The 19,985-nt window shown below is 39.2% G+C and overlaps 2 protein-coding genes across 5 annotated transcripts; one reads left to right on the top strand and one right to left on the bottom strand.

Annotated features, from left to right (window-relative positions):
• Nucleotides 1-384: 384 nt before the first annotated feature.
• cbx1 (chromobox 1) lies at nucleotides 385-7,572 on the top strand. The gene is made up of 6 exons (XM_004080649.3): nucleotides 385-621; nucleotides 5,051-5,132; nucleotides 5,373-5,529; nucleotides 5,609-5,762; nucleotides 6,439-6,533; nucleotides 6,621-7,572. The coding sequence occupies exons 2-6, from the start codon at nucleotides 5,084-5,086 to the stop codon at nucleotides 6,760-6,762; spliced, it is 597 nt and encodes a 198-aa protein (XP_004080697.1). The 5' UTR covers nucleotides 385-621; nucleotides 5,051-5,083; the 3' UTR covers nucleotides 6,763-7,572.
• A 3,105-nt stretch (nucleotides 7,573-10,677) lies between these two features.
• Nucleotides 10,678-19,821, bottom strand: nfe2l1 (nuclear factor, erythroid 2 like 1). 4 transcript variants are annotated; one of them, XM_020711940.2, is made up of 6 exons: nucleotides 19,620-19,821; nucleotides 17,810-18,637; nucleotides 16,834-17,019; nucleotides 15,073-15,162; nucleotides 14,828-14,986; nucleotides 10,678-14,620 (listed from the first exon to the last, which is right to left on the bottom strand). In XM_020711940.2, the coding sequence occupies exons 2-6, from the start codon at nucleotides 18,365-18,367 to the stop codon at nucleotides 13,244-13,246; spliced, it is 2,370 nt and encodes a 789-aa protein (XP_020567599.1). In that variant the 5' UTR covers nucleotides 18,368-18,637; nucleotides 19,620-19,821; the 3' UTR covers nucleotides 10,678-13,243. The 4 variants fall into 4 exon arrangements, with proteins under 4 accessions (XP_020567599.1, XP_004080696.1, XP_011486690.1 ...); XM_004080648.4 differs by having other exon boundaries at nucleotides 16,834-17,052; nucleotides 19,620-19,820; XM_011488388.3 differs by lacking the exon at nucleotides 19,620-19,821 and adding an exon at nucleotides 18,748-19,492 and having other exon boundaries at nucleotides 16,834-17,052.
• Between the last annotated feature and the right edge of the window lie 164 nt (nucleotides 19,822-19,985).

Here is a 19,985-nt window from a genome sequence, read left to right as displayed (position 1 = left end):
TTTGAGATTTATAAAATAAATGTTTATAAACAATACATAAGCTTAATGTTTTAGTTGCACCATTGCATCTTTATAATTATCAAAAACGTACAGTTTGTGTTAATATAAAAATGTTCTCTCTAGTTTAGTATATGCATTTATTTAAGACACGTTTGACAATTCAACAGTGGGCCCTATTTGATGAAACAGATCCACACCTACAGCCAGGACTCCTCCCAATCTGCTTGACGGGTGCCAGTGCATCAAGGTACCCTTAGAAAGCTGAGCATGCGCACATGGCCGTCCCATTCATTCACCTCACTGCATGCTTGCTCATTGACATAGCAGATCTGTAAAACATACGGATAAGGTGAAAAAGGGCCACGTGACGTTGACGCGTAGATCCACCCGCTGCTCTGTCTGTGAGGAAGCAGTGCTGCCGGGATTCAACGGACGTTGTCTCTTCTTCTCTCTCAAGACGACGAAGGGGCGGACACGACACATTTCCCTGTAGTCAAGCTAGCGGCGCATTTCGACAACAAATCAACCAAAACAACCGCGCAGCTTTTGCACAACTGCATGCTCGCCACAGTCCAGTTGTGGTAATTTGGTGCGGGTGGAAGTTTGACATTACAAATCACGGTGAGTTGTCTCCCCTTTATTCTCCCGTCCAGACGCCTTGTGTTACATGATGTGCTCAAATCAAAACCCTCATAACAAGCCTACTCGATTGAATTCTCGCTGCCACCTCCCATTCTATTTCCCGAAGGAGACCTGGGAAACACACTTCGTAATCAAATGTAACCATCATATTTCTGCATGCAGATGTCGCTAAACTGAAGCGATGAGGAGACGAGTTAGCTCCCGGCTGGCTTTTTACGGATTTCTTTCCTCCGTTAAATGCTAACAAACCACATTTTTAACCTAAAACAAAGGAGCCAATCAGCACTGCGACAATGCAAACATAGAAGAGTGAAGTGGTGTGATTTGTTTTGTCTGGCTGCCCTTTTGGAGCCGTTCAGAGCTGCTGGCAGCTGCCGCCAGTTGTTTTCGGTCGAGGGTGCATCAGACTCCCGCCAGGACTCCCAGTCTGACCTCAGAGTTAACCACGACGAGATCAAAACATCCCGTGTTTCCTCCTTACGTGTTTTTGTAGGTACATTTTACTTGGAGAAGGCGCAACAGCTTTGGGTTGAAAACCAAATCCACCTGTGCAACTACCTTGTTATTACCATGATGTATGTTTTAAATTTAGAGTGATTGTGATATATCATATTTTTTCATTTTAGTTTATTTTGTTCCGTTTAATTTAGCTTTAGAAATGTAAAATCCGTAGTTTTTATTTAGTCCATCTTTTCAGTATTCTCTTAAGTACTTCAAATGATTTAAGCTTTTCTTTAAAACAAGTGCAAACCTATATATTTTTTGAATAGGATGCAGGGATCACAGCTGCCTCCTCTCACTGCATGTGCCACTGTTTCCATGACAACTAGCAGTGTGCATCTTACCTTTTTTTTTTTTCAATGTCATGCAGCACCATATCATCCTTGTCATTTATTAAAAAATGTTTAAGCAGCGTCTTGTGCTTTTAGTGCAAATTTACTCTAAAGGTTCAGATTCAGTTGGATCAAGCTCCTGGAGCGGTTCCGCTTTTTGATGGACAGCTGCCTTTTATGAAGGCCTGTCCCATCCTCAGAGCTCAGACTCGGACACTGTTGCTCAGCAGCAGCCTCACTTATGAGAAGCTGCAAGAGCTCCATGATGGGAAGGGAACTTCATCAGAGTCCTGTTGCATTACTGCTCCAGACTGCTTCATGCGTGAAAGAAAGATTCGGAATAGATCTTCTCCTACTGCTGCTCTCAGCTGGAGTAAAACATAGAAATGCATATAATATATTCAGTTTTTTCAAAGTTTTCATAGTTAATCGTCTTCAGCCGTTTTAAATGTTTCTTTTTTTTAACTTTATTAGACTCTTATTGTCTGGACAGCTGTAGTTTGTTGAATTTTGATGGTATTTTATAATACAATATTTGCCTCAATTTATTAACTCCAACTATTTAATACTGAAAGCTTCTGTTTCAACAATGACCACTTAATTAGATTATTAAAGGCAATATTCATTTTATTCAGCATGAATGAGTCATTTTGCACTTTGTGCTGTGAATTCAGTATTCATGTATTTCACACATTTTAGCTTATTACAGTAATATGCATCTAGTTTATTTACCTGATTTAGAAATAGGTTTTATTGTAGTGTCATGTTAGCTTGTTTAGTTCATATAGACCAATGAGTTCTAGAGGAGACACGCCCGCTTGAGAAGCCTGGCCAACGGTGGCGGAGTGCGACTCCATCTTGGTGAGGTCACCGGGACCCACATGACAATGCGTTCTATTGCCTTTAGTGGTATCTAAGTAGCTTTTATAAAATATATTTATACAAATATATATATATATATATATATATATATATATATACATAATTTGTTGTTGTTAAAAAAGAGAAACAGTTAGCCTAAAAAGCTCAAACTTTAATGAAAAATGCATAGTTGCAGGACTTAATAAAAAAAATTATTACAAAGAATTTTTTAAAATAATTTCTAAACATTTAGAAGTTTTAGACCTCTTTGACATGTAATTTCAATTATTTAGAAAAGCCCAAAAATAAGTCAATAATAATAAATAATAATAAGACATCAATAGGTAGTCAATAAAATAAATAAATAATAACAATAAACAAATAAGTCAACAATAATAATAATAAATAAGTCAATAATAATAACAAATAATAATAATAAATCAATAATAAATCAATTATAAGTCAACAAGAAGTCCAAAATTGAACAATAGATTTACCCTACTGAATCATTTGAGTGATCAATTTGGTGTTACACAGATGGTATGGTGTCATGTTTCAAGCGAACAGCCTGGCCAGTATTATCAAAATCTGTTTCCACAGAATGTTTTGAACCCAGCCAGATTGTATTGCTAGTTGGTAACCACAGTGATCCATCTGGTTAGCTCTTTTGACAGCTAAGGCCCACTTTTTCCTTAAGTCTGAATCCATTAGAAACCTCAAGAAAAGTTCAGTCACTGAGTCAGAAATGTATAAATCTATATAACTATATTAGCCTAGTCCTAGTATACTGTATATAGGTTCCACACAGTAAAGTTTACATTTATGTCGACAGCAAATTATACGCACACCATGCAGCATGTTGGTAATAGCCCTGCAGCATCATGCATGTCAACATGTGCATTATTAATGAAGCCCTTGCAGCATTAAAAGAAAAAAATTATAGTACCTGTGAAATGTTATGCCTTCCTCCTTCGTGGACTAATTTCTCCGATTTTGGCCACTGAAACCCGCACAATGAATTTTTGCAAAAAATGTGTTCACATGCATGCACTGCAGCAGTGACTGGACCTCACCAAGATGGCGGTGCTCTCCTCCTATGAGGAATCACATGATGTCTCCTGTAGCGATATAACTCATTGAAATGGACCTTTAGCAGTTCTTTCTGGGCTAATTTGGCACCTGACCTTGATATTAGCATTATGCTTGCTTGTTTAGCTAAGCTAAGTTTGCACTATTTGTTCTTTAAGCTAGTTTGAAAGGAAAAAGCCAAATTTCTTTGAAAATGAAGTTAGTTGTGTGATGCGTCCATCCACATTACATGCTGACAAAATCACTGTGGTGACGCCATAAGGCTTTAGTTTATCATGGTAATCTATATGCCTTAATGCATTTGGACCTCTGCAACTATACTGCCGAGGACATAAGCGATGCTCCTTGTTGCTGAATTCCTTCCCTACTCCCTAACCCCTAAAAGACTAAAGTGCAGGACTATCTAGTTCCCGGGATTTTAACTCAATTCTACAACAGAGTATTAGGGCCACCATAAAAATAATACACTTGCAAGAATAAAGAAGTACATTTTTGAGAAAAAGAATCCTAATTTTATTAGAATAAAGTCATTAAATTATGTGGAAAAAGTCAGTAATTTATGAGATTTAAGTCGTAGAATTGTGAGAGAGAGAAAAAAATAAAAATTTAATGAAAAGAAATGAGTAGAATTCTTAGTTAAAAAAGAAAGTCAGTATTTTATGATAATAAATTTATCATTTTATAAGTTATAAGTTGAGAATTTGCGAGATTAAAGTGATCAATTTATGAGACAAAAGGCTGTTTACTAAGAACAATAGAAACAAGAACAAAAGAAAAGAACCAATATGGGGTTTCAGTATAAGAGACGCAGAGTACATTGTAAGCCCTCACACCAACTTTGGTTTCACAAATAAAGTACCGTAATACTAAGTCTTTTGTCGACAATGCCTTATTATGAGCATAAGGACATTGAAAAGAATTTGCAGGACACACCCACAAGGGGCGTTGTTTATGTTGTCGGCGGCGGTTTAGGTGCAGAGGTCCAAAGGCATTAAGGCATATGGATTCCCACGAGAAACCAAAGCCTTGTAGCGTCACCATTAGCGGCTGCACTGATCGATTTTTGTCAGCAAGTAATGTGGATGAACGCTTAACATAACCAACTTTATTTTTCAACAAGTATGGTTTTTTCCTTGTAAAATTACAGCTCTTATCTCATCATTATACAACATTAATTTTGTAAAATTAATTAGACTTTAGCTAGGCTGCAATTGCTTGGCAGGGTTGCGTATTGCTTCTTTGCATTAACCTTAAGTCTACTACTTATTATTACCAAGATTGTGTTTGCATCTGTATTGTTGGGGGTCATTTGCAAAGGGGTAAATATTAAACCAAATGTGAAATACTTCTTCATAAAAGAAACCCGTTCACAAAGAGGAACAACACACTTGTTTAGTAAGACTAAAATATTAAGAAAATTGAGTTGGTGCATTTCTGTAAGTAAATGTTGATAAACTTAAAACAACAGCAAGCAGTTTTACATTATTGAAAAGGGATACCATCTTTTTATGCAGCACTCAAGGAAATAGACTACATTTCTCAAGAAATTCTACTGTTCAGACCTGTTTCCTCATGTTCATTGTATCACATTGATTTCAACACTCAACAATCTTAACATTTACCAGGAAGCTGCGGGTGCCCAGGTCTACCTGACGAGTATGAGCCAGACTGCAGAACCCTCTAACGATGGTCCCGTTGTTACAGAAGGTTCTGTGTATATCTTTACTTTCTAACATATCTGTTTAATTGTCATTTTGGGAAAAGGTGTTTTTAAAAATTATGTCATGTATGCGGAAAAGGTGGTTTTGTGACGATTATTACCTCTACCAAGTACATTTGAACATGTAAAGATGCTTGTTAATCTTAGTGCCTGAAGGTGCTGCAAAAAAAATAACAGGTTTGAAGGGCCAGAGGTCACTGAAAGTTTACCCTGATGAACCCTGACAGAAGCCAAGCTGACAGCAGTGGAGAAAAAAGACAAGAAGGCGGAAGATGTGGCAGAAGAAGAGGAAGAGGAAGAAGAGTATGTGGTGGAAAAGGTCCTTAACCGTCGAGTGGTAAAAGGGAGGGTGGAATATCTGCTCAAGTGGAAAGGCTTCTCTGAGTAAGTGTCTACGGTAAAAAAAAGGAGATAGAAGCGGCATCAGTAGGTTAACTGATCTTTCTACTTTCTCAATCTCCAGGGAAGACAATACATGGGAGCCAGAGGACAACTTGGATTGTCCAGATTTGATAGCAGAGTTTTTGCAGTCCCAGAAAGCAGCGCATGATGGAAAACGGAAGGCTGCAGGAGATGCAGAAGGAGATGACAGTAAATCAAAGAAGAAGAAAGACGATGTGAGTGTACTACTCTGGAATCTTAAATTGTTTCCAGATTCTGCGCACTTCTCATATCAAAGTTCTGTCGATGTCACCGAGCCCCCGTCAGATTCTGCTGCCGCCTGGATGCAGTCAAACGTCTTTTAGTTAAACAGAAGTAATTGTTTTGGTACAAGAAGTACAAGAAGTACTTGGGTTTTACGCTCACATTTTGGCCACAACCAAATCAACTTTTTACTATCTCAGTCTGAAACGACGCACTTACCGGGCATTTGAGTGTTCACATTGGGCAAGCAGGGAGGGGCTTCTTTCTTTTTTTCTAAATACAAATCCCTTCAGGGTTTAAGTCCTATCAAATCTACTTGTGTTAAAACAAACAAAAACAGCTCTGAGCTGGGAGAACCGAGTTAGAACCAAACAGAATGAGGGTTCGTTTAGCTGCTCCGCTTGCTTCCTGATCATTTCTTATGTTCTCAACTGTGACTTGATTTAAATATACATTTTTGGTTCCTTTGTTGTTGTTCCACAGTTTCTTTTTATGTTTTGTTTTTAATTGTACGGTTTTGTTTTAATGCTGCCAGGCTTTTTGTTTTTCTTCTCTGTAAAGGGTTTTGGATTCATCTGAAGTTTGATGAAAATAAAGCTGCCTCATTAGTTACTTTACTGAAATAGCATTTTATGCTTGGATGCTCAGACTGAGAAGCTGAGGGGCTTTGCTCGCGGCCTGGAGCCAGAGAGGATCATCGGAGCCACAGATTCCACAGGAGAACTCATGTTCCTCATGAAATGGTTTGTGTGTTTAGGGCATCTTAAAAGTGTTGTGCAGTATTTTCTCGATCCAGGTTAATTAATTCATGTGCTTTGTTCTCCCCGCAGGAAAAATTCAGATGAAGCCGACCTGGTGCCGGCTAAAGAGGCCAACGTCAAGTGTCCGCAAGTGGTCATCTCCTTCTACGAAGAGAGACTCACCTGGCACTCGTATCCCTCTGAAGACGAGAAGAAGGATGACAAAAACTAGAAAAGAGAGCTAGTTTGGATTGAACTTGATTGTACTTTAAAGGTGGGCTTCTGGAGGGGCTGCAGACCAGCAGGACATCATTGGACTCATATTGGTGCTTTACCATTCATTCCATTCTTTTTTGTGGATATGATCTTAAAAAAATGTATGCTTCAAGTGTGTGCAGCAACAGCTCAAGCAGTGTTAGTTTCCTGCATCCATTCCAGTCCAGTTGTTTTTGAAACGGTTGCTCTCCTCGTGCATGCTTACAGGTTTACAGGTCGCAGCTTTGCTGTCATTTTTGTCGTGATGCCAGCCAGTGGAGTTACCGTTTTTATTTCCCGTCAAATTTAAACTTCACAAGATAAAAGATTCCTCTCTGTGCATTTCCTTTTAGAAAACACGACTATTTACCGCCCCAATGTTACATGTATGACGAGGTGAAAAACTGGGCCTTTTTCTACTTGACTGTAAAGTGTGAAGTGCACCAGTTAAAGCCAGATTGAAATTTCAATTCATTAACAATTTTGTAAAAAAAAAAGAAAAAAAAGTCAAACATTTAAGAACAAAAAAAGAAAACCAATGTTTTGAAATCACAATATTTCAAAGTTATTAAAAAAGTAAATGAATACTTACTGGCCTTTAAGTGACCTTTTTATGTCTTTCAGAGTGTGCTAACATTTAATTTCATTGATGTTTTTGTTGTTTCATTAGGAATTGTTAGATTTACAAACCAGTCTGTGGTTCATCTGTTCAGTGGAATCTTTGTAGTGTTTTTCTTCATGTCTTGCTTCTCACTTTTCAAAAATTAAACAATGTTTTGTTATAAAATGTGAATTCCTAACTTGATTGATTTTGATTGATTTTATTTATTTAAGTGTCATGCACTAATGTGCCCAGCCCACACGGGCTTATATGACACTGAAAGACAAAATACATAAAACATATAGAAACATGCCCATCACAAAAATCCAATAACCCCCCCTAGTCAGAGTCTAACAGAGTACGAAGTGTCCATTCTTATTGTCCATGCCTTTGACACAAAATTTGCCTAACAAAAAATTTCATTTTCAAAAAGCCAACGTAAAACGTTATCTTCAGATACCCAAAACAAATCAGGACATTTCTTTTCTATTACCTCATACATACAAAGTCTCTGTTTTTCATACAAAGGACAATAAAACAAAAACTGAAATTCATCCTCCACCACTTGCAGTTCACAGACCTCAGAGTCTTTCCTCCTCAGGAACGCCTTTAAAGCGCCCTACTTCCACCTGTAGGGGGAGCACTCCTGCTCTCAGTTGAGCACACAAGGATCTTTGTCCTCTTTTTAAGTTGTACATAACATATGGCTCAGCAGAAAATCTGTCCTTAATTTGCAAATAAGTTCGTAATTTTGGTTTTTGAGGCAGTTTCATTTTCCATTCTTTTTCATAATAACCAACTAAAGTTTCCTTAACATTATCTATCTTACATTTCAAACAATTAAAAAATAATGATTGTAGGTTCACAGGGGACAGAATGTTCAACACGTCTTTACACCAGGGTAAAGTCTCCAGCCGGTTCCATAATCTGAGAACTTCTGCTCTTTGTTTGATCACACAAGGTTCCCACCCCATGTCCCCCTCTATGACGGTTTTAGTGGTGAACCTGTGTACACCCAGAAAGTATCTCATTGCCCTATTTTGAACCTTATCACACTCAGGAGCGTCTTCATAACCCCAGACTCCTGCAGCAGAAAATAACACAGATCCCACCATGGCATCGTACAATTTACTAAACGTGTCAAAACTCAACTCAGGACAGACCTTCATCTTATTTATCACTGCACCAAGCGCCCTCCTAGCAGAATCTGAGAACAGCTGCTTTCCTTCTGAGAACACCATGTTTTAATGAAAAACAAAACCAAGATATTTATAAGTATCTGTATACATAAGAGTAGTTTTACCAAAATAAAACAGAAAATTACTTAGAGGTACAAAAGGCTTTCTAAAATGAACTATTTGTGTTTTATCACCATTGATAGTGAGTCTCCATTTGTCCACACCAGTCATTTATTTTATTTAACATTCCTTGTAATTTTATTTCCTCATTAGCTATCAAAACAATATCATCAGCATAAAATAATATGCTCAAGTTCCAATTATTAATATCAATACCTAAGTTAGTTTTCTTAATTTCTTGAGCTAAATCATTGACATAGATAGCAAAAAGAGTTGGTGAAAGAACATCTCCTTGTTTAACTCCAAATGGTGTGGAAAACCATCCTGTTTTTAGGTCATTCACCTGTACACAGGCTAATGGAGCCTTGTACAGAGCTTTAATTGCTTTATAAGATTTACCATTAATACCATACATGTGGAATTTATATTCAAGAAGATCTCTATTTATCAAGTCAAATGCTTTTTTTAAATCCACAAAACAAACAAAGGTACTTTTACTTTCTTGCAGTCTAGCTTTCACCACCGAGGACAAAACATAAATATTGTCAATACACGCTCTATCTCTCCTGAATCCATTCTGCTCCTCTACAAGGACTTGGTTTGTTTCTAGATATTCAGATAACCGATTATTTAAAATACTAGAGAACACTTTGTCAAGGTAGTTTAGAGAAATTTTTTATACTACTGTCTTCAAGCAGTTTTTTGGATTTGCACATTTTCATAAAAAAACTGGTCATCAAACAAGTGGGAACTACTATTGCAGGTAAACAAGTTCTTATAATCTGACTCCCACTTGTTTAACACTTGCTCTGTTAGAAAAACAGATTCTCCAGTCTGTTAGAATCTCATGTGGAATCTATCTATCATTTTATTATTGCCTAGCAGCACTCCTGAACTGGAAGGACCACATTGTTTTGCTATTCTTCTGTCTTACTGTGCCTTTGAGAGACAAAGTCACCCCTGCTACAAACTGAAAAACTCAACTAGTGCCTGGTGAAAATGAGTTTTAGGCATAGTGAACCCCCCCCAAAAAATGATGACATCACAGCAGGCGAACCCATCCAAAAAATGAATGGGGCCAAAATCTCTTTTGGGCTCAAAACTTTTTAAAAATCCATTTATGAAACCAAAACACACGTGTTGGGGTATCCAAAGAAAGTTTTAAAACTATTATGGGATGGCAACAGGACCTATGGCTTGGCAGCCATTTTGTGGCAGTAACATTTTTGTGTGTGAAAAGGAAACTTCTATTTGAGGGATTTGCACAAAATTTCACAACCACACACACACCGCCAGGTTTACAACCACAATCATCTTGAATTTTCCAAAAAATTATAATTTTTAATAGAAACTTGAACTCCTCCTGAGGATTGATTTTCTCCCAACTTCTTGAGCTTCACTGAAAAGCTACTTTGGAAAAAAAATGTTGTTTTAAAGTTTGTAGATTCTGAACAGATATAACTTCACAACCTCACAAAATTGATGTTTCTCTGTTGCTCGCATATATTTAACCACAATATTTTGAAAAGTAAATACATGGATCCCTGGCTCAAGCTGTGCAAAACGATATAACATACAATATGAACATATTAGTAATGGGGGCAAAACCTCTATTACCAAGGAAAACCTAAAGCTTACTTTAGCTAATTCTTCTAGAAATTACTGACATGTTCATCACCACCAGGTGATTAAAAAATAAAATGGTTGCTATGGAGTTTAAGCAAACAGAAAAGCCACTTCAAGTTTTTTTAAATGTATTTGTCACATGCCACTTTTTCCATGGTGGCAGAAGCAGAAGGGGAGAGTACTGGCGTGAAGCAGGTGCTCAGCCTGTGAGGGTGGGTCACAAAGGGGTGGCGAGAACGGGTGGCGAGACCAGGTAGTGCCTGCTGCGGGCGCTTTAAATAATCTGTTTCCTTAAATCCTAATCAGATGTTTGTTTCCATGAAGTGGCTCTTCTAAAGCTCCCAAATAAAACACAGACAACCAGGAGTCACAGGTGAAAATAAAAACACTTTATTATTAATCAATAAAAACAATTGATTGCCAACAGAAACCTTAAAACAGGAACTACATCCAAATTCAAAGCATATTGGAGGAGACTTGTTATGGACACTTGACGAACTGCATGAAATCATAAACATGAAAATATTTACATAACAAGACAGACAAAAGGAAAGTGCACTAAATAGTAGCAGTACTTTGTAGTTGGCTTTGCACTGAGTTACACTGAAGTGAATGTTAACCAGAGTTTCATGCCTGAATATCACATTTAATGAAGACATCTCTCCTTTCAAAGACAGTTTTTCTTTTTTGGACATCTTGGAGTTGCAAGTCCGGTTCAGCTTCTAAATATTCTAGACTATCTGAGCTGCAACGAGACTTAAAAAAAAGTGAAAAAAAGAAGGTGACATAACACACTCACTGACGGACTTCATTCAAATAGACAAGTAATAGCACTTCTACTTTAAGAACGTTCCTTGTTGGATCTTAACACCCTTAAAGGGACGATGGTAAGATTATTAAATGAAGGCATTCAAAGTGGCCCAACACACATCCCAACACACATCCACCCCCATACACAGACACACACACTCATTTCTCATGTTCTCATAACTTATCTTGTTTAAAAAATGTGGCTCACTTTATCAACATAGCTCAAAAGAAGATGCAGGACCTCTAGTATTCTAGACAAAAGCTTCATCAGCTTGAAAATGCCTACAGCTGGCAGATCCAGTTATGCTCAGGAGTTTACACACCCCGGATGAATCAAGTTTCTATTTTACTAGGATTTATATAAATATTAATCCAGATGAAAAATGTGATCAGTGTAAACGGAGCCCATCTGCATCTTTGGAGCATGCTTTTAGCCTCAAACCTCATCTGCTCATGCCGTAAATTTACTATGTACATTTTTTAACTTTCATATATTTGAGAAAATTCAAATACAGACAACACTGGATTTCCATAAATAACTGGGAATGCTGAAAACTGTTGCTATCAGGCACTAATTTATCCAAAACAGCCAAAATGTTGGAAGTAAAAGTTCATTCAACTTCTATGCCAGCATCTGTCTGACATCCTTTCAGTCTTTGTGGTCTCAAAGACAGAAACACTTTACAGATTGTATTATCATTGCAGTACATTTGACTAAAACTTCAGTGGCTAGCTAAATCTATAAACAGGAGCTCCCAAGAATATCTGTGAATATGTGGAGTCATTTGAGGAGAACTTTTCTTTAAGCACAAGTCAAATTTCCACTTTTTCTTCCAGGGTGTGAAAACTTGTGAGCATTTCTTTGACAAATATTTCAAAGGGAAACTTCTACCTACATCAAATTGAGCTCTCCTCTTTAAATTAGGCTTCCAACAACAAACCAACATATCGGTTATAGCTGATTTCCATGTAAATAATAAAGAACTCTGTGGAACGGTAGGACCATCACAGCATGTTCAAATCTTCACGAGATTACAGGCTCTGTGCAAGTTTTCTTCTTCTTCAAATAAACAGAAAAAGGTGCATTCTTGTAAATAAAGCTGATGTGGCTAGATCAATAACCTTGTTTTACTACAGATCATAAAAAGTTAATAAGAACCTCCCAAAGGCAGCTCCCATATTTTAATCTGCAGAGAAGGGAAAGCAACAGACATACAGCCAAGCCTCTCAAAGACAAATTACAGTGCTATGTATAATTTATAAGGAAGTCGTTACATTTTGCAATGCGGTGTGCCTCCTCTCAAAAATCTCTCTGTTTGTCTTGTGGGACTCCACCTTCAGGCCTCTTTTAGCAGCGGCCAGCACACCAACCGTCAGCCTCCAACTCCTTACATCCAACTTCCCCATCCAGACTCCGTTCATTTAAGGGCTTTAAGACGCTGCCAATAAACTGAGTCAAAAACCAGGGTTTAAACCACAACCCCACAAAACAAGAGTGCAATAGCATTTGAGCCTTTAGAATGGATACAGATCACGTTATGCGCACCATCCAACCTTTGGTTAGTATGGATGTTAATGGCATTCTAAAATGATGGACCTCCTTCAGCCTTTGGTATTGAAACACTCACAATTGCAGGTGCTGTTCTTTGACTCCATGTTTGCAACTTAAAAGCTTCAGTGACTGAAAAATCACTGAGCCTCTTCATGCTGGGCTGACATCCGACAGTCCTTTAAACCTCCAGTGCATAGCTGCTACAGCCGCCGTCCATTCACCTCCATTTTTCCCCTGCTGATCCTCCTCTTTACCCTCAGAATGGTGCAAAAGGATCAAGAGCATTTTTTTCTCCTAAATAGCCCGTTTTAAGTCCTTTTTATATCTCCCTTCTAAATAATGAAACATTGTTACTCAAACAAAGAGCTACTTCTGCTTCAAAATTGTTTCCAGGAAAAAAAACTGCAGGAACAGAGTGAAAAGAGAAAAACTAAAGCAGGAGGAAGGAGTAGCCAACGCCATGTTCCTACTCACCAGAATAATCTTAAAGGAACAAAAGGACATCTCTTTTGCATCTGCTTAAGTCTTACCGATTTAGCAAAGTGATAGAATAAACTGCTGTTGTCCCGCCTCATTTTTTTTTGTCCTTCTGTTTTTTCTCGGGCTTACGGTTCTGCTCTGCGGCGGTCACGCTGCGGGGCATGATCAGCACGCTGCCGTCAGCACTGTACTGCAGGGAGTACTGGCTGGGAGGATAGGGCCGGCCCTCCTCGTCCCGCAGCTGACTGAACACCTCCTGGTACAGACTTTGCATCTTGTGTTTCATCTGCCGGATGGAGCGAAGGAACTCCATCTTCTCTTTCAGCAGACGGGCTTTGTCGCGCCTCAGGTCTTGGACGCCCTGCTCCAGGGTGATGATGGCGTCCAGCTTGCGCTTGCGACAGTTCTGGGCTGCCATCTTGTTCTTGCCACGCCTGCGGATGTCGCGGATAAGAGCGAGCTGGGCTTCATTCAGATGGTGCTTGGCTAGAAGCTCGTTGAATTCATCCACTGGAAGGTTGATGATCTTTTCATTGGAGAAGGGGATTTTCATGGTCCGGGCTCTGCGCTCGTCGCGGCTCGAGTGCTTGTCCAGCAGGTCCTGAGGAGGCTGAAGCTTGGAGCTGTGTTTGTCGCGGATGGTCTTCTTCCCCGCTGTCAGAGGGAGCTCCGGGTCCTCAGAGAAAGCAGAGGAAAGTGGCAGGTTGTAAGTGTGATTGTGACTGATGCTGTCGAGTTGGGGGTGGAACTGGGAGAGGTCCTGGTAGCTCATGCGACACAGCTTGCTATACTCAGACTGGTATCCACCGACAGCACCCTCCTCCGTCTCTGCAGTGGCCACCTCGGAGTCAGTACTGTAGCCAACAGCTCCTTCCTCTGAAAAGGTGGCTGAAGTTGAGGATGAAGAAGCTGCAGAGGAGCAGGATGTCTCAGAGCTGCTTGGAGATGCAGGGCTGTGGCTGGAGTCCAGGGAAAGACCCGAATCCGAGTCAAGTTCGTCTTCCAGCTGGGATGCTTGGGCCTGGCTAAAGCCCTCTTCCATGGCGAGGTCCAGCAGGCTGATTTCATCGAGCATAGATTCCTCCAGCAAGGTGGCAAATGGATCTGGTAAGGTGGGTGTGGATGTGATGTTGCTGCTGGAGCCATTGATGGGCGGTGGAAGAAAAATCCCAGTCAGATTGGTTGCTCCAAAAGTGGAGTTGATGTTAGAGGAGTTGCTTGAGGAAAGTCTGGGCATGCTGGCTCTTGGTGGAGGGATGCTTGTAGAATCCAGCTGCGAGTTGAAGATCTGGGGAAAGTCCTGGCTACAGCTAGGGATGGAGGCCTGGTGAAGGCTTACGTCTTCATTTATGGGTGTGGAGCGGGTGGCAAGTCCAAAGTTTGCCACAGTGTTTGCATCAGTTGTCCCATTTGGTGCACTTGCGCTGCTGAAGTCAGTCTGTGGATCGGTAGTGTTAACTTCCAATGCCTTTGAATTAAAAAACATAAAAAATACAACATAAGTCTAAAATAACAACAAGTGATGTGATAAAAATGTACTTTTTCTAAAGTCTTTATTAAGAGATTATTCCAACAAAAGCGAAAAGTGTGTTGACTTTACTCGTTAATTTATTCAGTTCTGTCAGGACAAACCTGCAAAAAAAAGTAAGTCTGTAAAAAGACTAAGAAATCCAACCTGCAGCTCCATGATGGCCATGATGTCTTGCCATTGCTGCTCCAGGTCTAACTGTGGCTCATCTCCGGGCAGCTGAGACCCCAGAGGCAGGCTCTGAGATGTGGAAGGAGCTTCTTCGTTGGAAACTGATATTTCCTCGGTAACATCCGGGGCTGGAAACTGAAAAAAAAAAATGCCATAAAGTCAGAAAACATTTTCTGAATCCTCATCAATTTGCAATACTTCCTTGAATGTGATCATTTCACCTCAGCTTCTTCTCCAAAAGGAAAAGTGGCCTCCAGAAGCCTCAAGCACTCTTGCAATGACAGTGAAGTCTGTGAGCTGAGACCTGCCAGCTGGTATTACAAAAAGAAAATATATAATATACTAATCTGATTTTTTAAGCATTTATGTCTTGTAAATTTCCAGAAACACATTGAGAAACTCAAATTGTCCTAACAAGTTGGTAACAGTGAATCTGATAATTTAGTTGCACAACAAAAAACCTTTAGGCAAAATACCAACTTCAGGGAAAAACAGCAAAAATCTATAAAAGATTTTAACTAAATAAACCAAAGAATAACAATTTTAGAAGCTGATTTTATTATAGAAACCAAACTTTGTATAGTATAGAAAGGATACAGAAACACTGATTTTACGGTGGCCCTGAAGTCCAAATCATAACAATGAATCATTCGACTCAAAAACATTTTAAAGATCACAACGACAATTAAAAAAGCAAAACAATTCATAATAAAACATTACATTTCAGGAATCAAAGCAAAATTCCAGACAACAAAACACAAACCAAAGAAAATGAAACAAAATAAAGATCAGATGTTTAGGAAAACAAACGTAATTTCCAGAAATCAAAATGAAATGTTAAAAAACCGAACAAAAGAAGAAACTGTAAAGGTGGGCTCTATGGGACTTTGCTGAGTGATTGTTGATGTTTGTCCATCATTTCAACTGAAAGGTATTTGGCATGAAGTGACACTGGATATGCTCCGTACTAATCATCAAGGTGTCCACAACTTTTAAAAGTATGTAGACATCATCATCATTTTATTTTGGTTCATAATTTGGAATTTTGTTTTGGAGAATTGTGTTTTCAAGAATTTTGAAATGTCAATTATTATTATTTTTGCATTTTTAAATATATCTTTTTATGTTTTTGTGTCAAGTGATTTATTTGGTGTGATTTGTCCTTTAGACCGGCAATAGTCATTTCTATTTTTTTATTGAATCCAAATCAAATCTGGCCTTTATTGGCCCATTTCTGTGCTTGTTTGTAGTTGTCATAACTTAGATTTGTTTTTATTTAGAAAACAATGTGTACATTTATTTTAAGAAGTACTTGTACGGATGCAGGAAGTGCAGTGAATAATTTGGGACCAGATTTTTCCTTTTTTTTTTTTTTATTAAGATGTATTAACTGGAGGTGCTGTTGTGCAGACATTAAAATATAAGACTGATTCCACTCTTTAGACCATCCCACCCTATTTCTTCTCTCTCACTAATCAGTATGTAATAAACTAATGAGAAGGTAGGAGGAAAAGTCAAAACAGCAACTCAGTAATTTAAAAAAAAGTGTTCTGTCCGGAAAAGCAATCCCTGAAACAACATTATCCGGATCATTTACTTCACCTATCACTTCAACCTTCCAGCTGAATGTTGGTTGGTGAAATTATGAAGGTTTCTGCCTACATTTTTGTTAAAAGTTATTTTCTATGCTGAAATCTGATAAATATTCAGATTCAAATGTCCCTTAACTTAACACACACATGCAAAAATGTAACTGCACCGGATGAACTGAGCTACTAAGCGGATTCACAGAAGTGAAACTGCACATCTTTACTGGTAAATACAAGAGTAAATTCCAAGATTTCAAGCCAATTGGGAATAATAAACTCCTCTCATCTCAACAGTGCAGCTTCTTGGAATCTGCTTCTTCTTCTGTATGATATTAAACAACTTTTCTTCTAAACAAAACAATGGTCAAAGAAAAGGGAACGTTTGAAACAAACCTGCTCTGGAATGCTCTCTCCCGTCTCTCCGTCCACAGGCGGAGTGCCCTGTAGGTTTATGCCATTTCTCCAGCTCTCCCGTTCCTCATTCCTGTCTTTGCTTTCCAGCAAGCTGGGCTTTTCCTCACTCTCCTTCTGACGATTGCTGTAGTTGAACACTTCTCTTCCTGCACCAAGGTCAATGTCCTGCCGCCATAAGATGTCAATTAAGTCAATGTCCTGGAAAACATGAGGTTGCCATTATTATATGGCCTTTTACACAAACTGTTAGTTCAACTCATAGATTCTGCACAGATAATATAACGGAGTAAACCGTAAAACCATAAAATTGATGCCTGAAAACATTTTCCTTTTTATGACAGCATGAAAACTTTAAATTAGAGCTTTAGGCTGTTTATCACAACTTTTCTTTCATTGCACTAGGAGGAGTCAGACCATGTAACACAAATCAGATGATGCAACTTTGGCAGTGATAATCATGTGATAGGGAAAGATTCTGCTGCATCAATTTAGCCATTGTAAGTCCATCAGACAGGTTCCCCTCATTAACACAAATATCACATCTAAAAGTTGATCTGTATATAGAAACTTATCTCCTTTTTTTCTTTAATGCAAATTTGTTGTTAAAATTTAGGGAGTATAGTGCTTATTTTTCAGTTAAAAGTTGACCAATAAAAACGAATTTAACCAACTCAACTGGGTTGGTTAAAACACTGGATTGACGACCAAAAATATTTGTAAATAATCCAGTTTTAACATCTTTTGAATAGGTAAAATCTTTGAATACCACATATCAAAGCATTGTGTAGATAAGCATTTTAAATTGTTATCTATAACTATGTCTGCCTGGCTTGTTGAGGGATCAGGTTTGAAATTACTTTATGTTGCTGTGTAGAAATTTCAAAAATTTCTTAGCATGTTTTTTTCTCCAGCAATAGATATACCCATGAACATGTTTTTGCATCCACGGTGCTACCTCTTTGGTAAGGTCATCATTGCCATCCGCGCTGCTCTGCTCCTGATTACCCTCTGGGGCCACGGCTCCCAGGCTGCTGTCCGCTGCATTCAAGTTGTATGAGGATTCAGGGGCTGCAGCTCCTCCTCTCATGGCCGGGGTCGAGTCGATGTTGTTAATGTCCTCTAGGCTGGCCCCATTGTCCAGGGTTATGCTGGGGCTGGACTGGCTGCTGGTGGACACCACTGTCTCGGTCTCTCGATGCACTAGCCAGGTGTTGAGTTCTGTGCTGGGGACAGAGAGGCGGTCCAGCTGGCGCACCTGGTTTAGCAGCCGTCGAGTTGTGAAAAAATGGTCGAGGTCCACACTCTTTGGATGGATCCCATAGCCATCCAGCGTGTTGCGCAGGTTGTGAAACTGTGTCTGCGTGTAAGCTGAGCTAGGCCCCAGGATGATCTCCCTTAGTGGGGGCAACTGATTGCTTAAATAAGTGTCAACGTCCACCCTCACCCCAATGAGACTCAAAAGGATGGTGAACTGAATCAGGCCCTCTGTGAAGTACTTTTTCAGGTAAAGCATTTCTTTTCAAAGGAACAAAAAATAAAAGTAAAAAAATAACAACAAAAAAAGGACCAATTCTGCTTGCTTAATGACTCTGTGCTAATACTAGGAGAGGAAAACAGATACATGAACATAGAAGTGGAAAGAAGTGGGGGGCGAGGTGTTTAAAAAAAAAAACAACCAAAAGGTTATTTGTGCCTAAAAGGTGTTAAAATCCAAGTTGAGGTTTCCACTTCTTAGAATCATGCCTCTTTGGATTGTTCTTCAAAAGACTTTCATCTTTTAGTCCTGTAAAAAGTGGAAAATCGTATTTTAATGCACTACTACTGCATATCACACCAGCTTGCACATACTAGCCATTACATTGCTTTCGGACTTAAAACACTCGTCGTACGTACCCATATGTGTTGAGAACATTGTACAGGACTTGCTAGCCAAATGCAACCACTTTATCCTCCCAAGACTGGAAAAGTGATGTTAGTTCGCATCGCCTGACCTTTTCTATTCTCGGATATTCAAGCAGACAGTGATGGAGCCGGGAGTTTAGGCATAACCCCACCCTTGACCGAGCAACTACTTCTATCGGATCCCGCTGAAGGTGAATGGGAGTCAAGAACGCTCACCGGACTAGCTCACGCACGAACCGACGTTGGGTGACGGGCTGGGTTCCTCCCTCCTCCCGCACAGCTGCGCCTACCTTTGTCCTTATGACGATGGCTGTGTTAGCAACCTTATCTTTTCGGACCAGCTATAGCTAGTATACATCTATAACCAAGGTATAACGCATCTTCGATAAGATGTGTCGCCGGGTGATATAGTTAGCCCACTTCTAAGTTTAACCCCCCAAAGTGACAGGTGCATCTGCTAATATTTACTATTTTACTTCCGTTAAAGCGGCAATCACACAATCTCCTTAGCAACAAGTGGTGAAAAGATGAGTGACAAAGTGGACAGCCAATCACGGGCCGAGTTATTAACTACGAAATATGACTCCAGTCCCACCTGGCCAATAGGAACGGAGAGTGGGCGTTCCTTAAAGAAAATGCTTCATTGGAAGTCCAACAGTAAACTGTGCTAGCTTTTGCAGGCTAAATTGCTGTCAACTCAGTGTATCGAAAAATACTTTAAAATAGTAATTTTAAAACGCAAAAAATAAACAACCATAGAATGATGTTTTAATCATGTGTTTCCACGTTAGCATTCCCCATATACCAGCAATTTATCGGAGCTACTAAATAGTGCTAAAAAATCTTAATAGAGTACAACTTACCCATCGAGAATATTTAACTGGGTTTTCATACCAGAAGGTTCAATCTCAATTAAGACTGGTAAATAAGTCCAGCTTTATCAAAGGTTCCCCACTGAGCCCGTTATACCACTCCAACCTTCCCTTACTGAATGGCCTACCATGACTTGCAAAATTGCTAGCTGGCCAGGCTAACTTAGCAGCGCTGCTTGACACCAAAACACGCGCGCCCACAGAGCATGCGTAGAACTTTCTAGTGTAAGGTTTTATCAGCCGACGGAAAATCCCCCCACTGGTAATAATAACAGCTGTCAGGACAAGCAAAGTCGCCGTTTTATAATGTCCGACTGAATTTCCACTTTATAGCAATCATGAAAGCACTGATAGCAA

Source organism: Oryzias latipes, chromosome 19 (genome assembly GCF_002234675.1).
Source record: "Oryzias latipes chromosome 19, ASM223467v1".
NCBI classification, from domain to species: domain Eukaryota; kingdom Metazoa; phylum Chordata; class Actinopteri; order Beloniformes; family Adrianichthyidae; genus Oryzias; species Oryzias latipes.
Note: the sequence above shows the minus strand (reverse complement) of the source record. Positions and strands in the feature narration are given on the sequence as shown.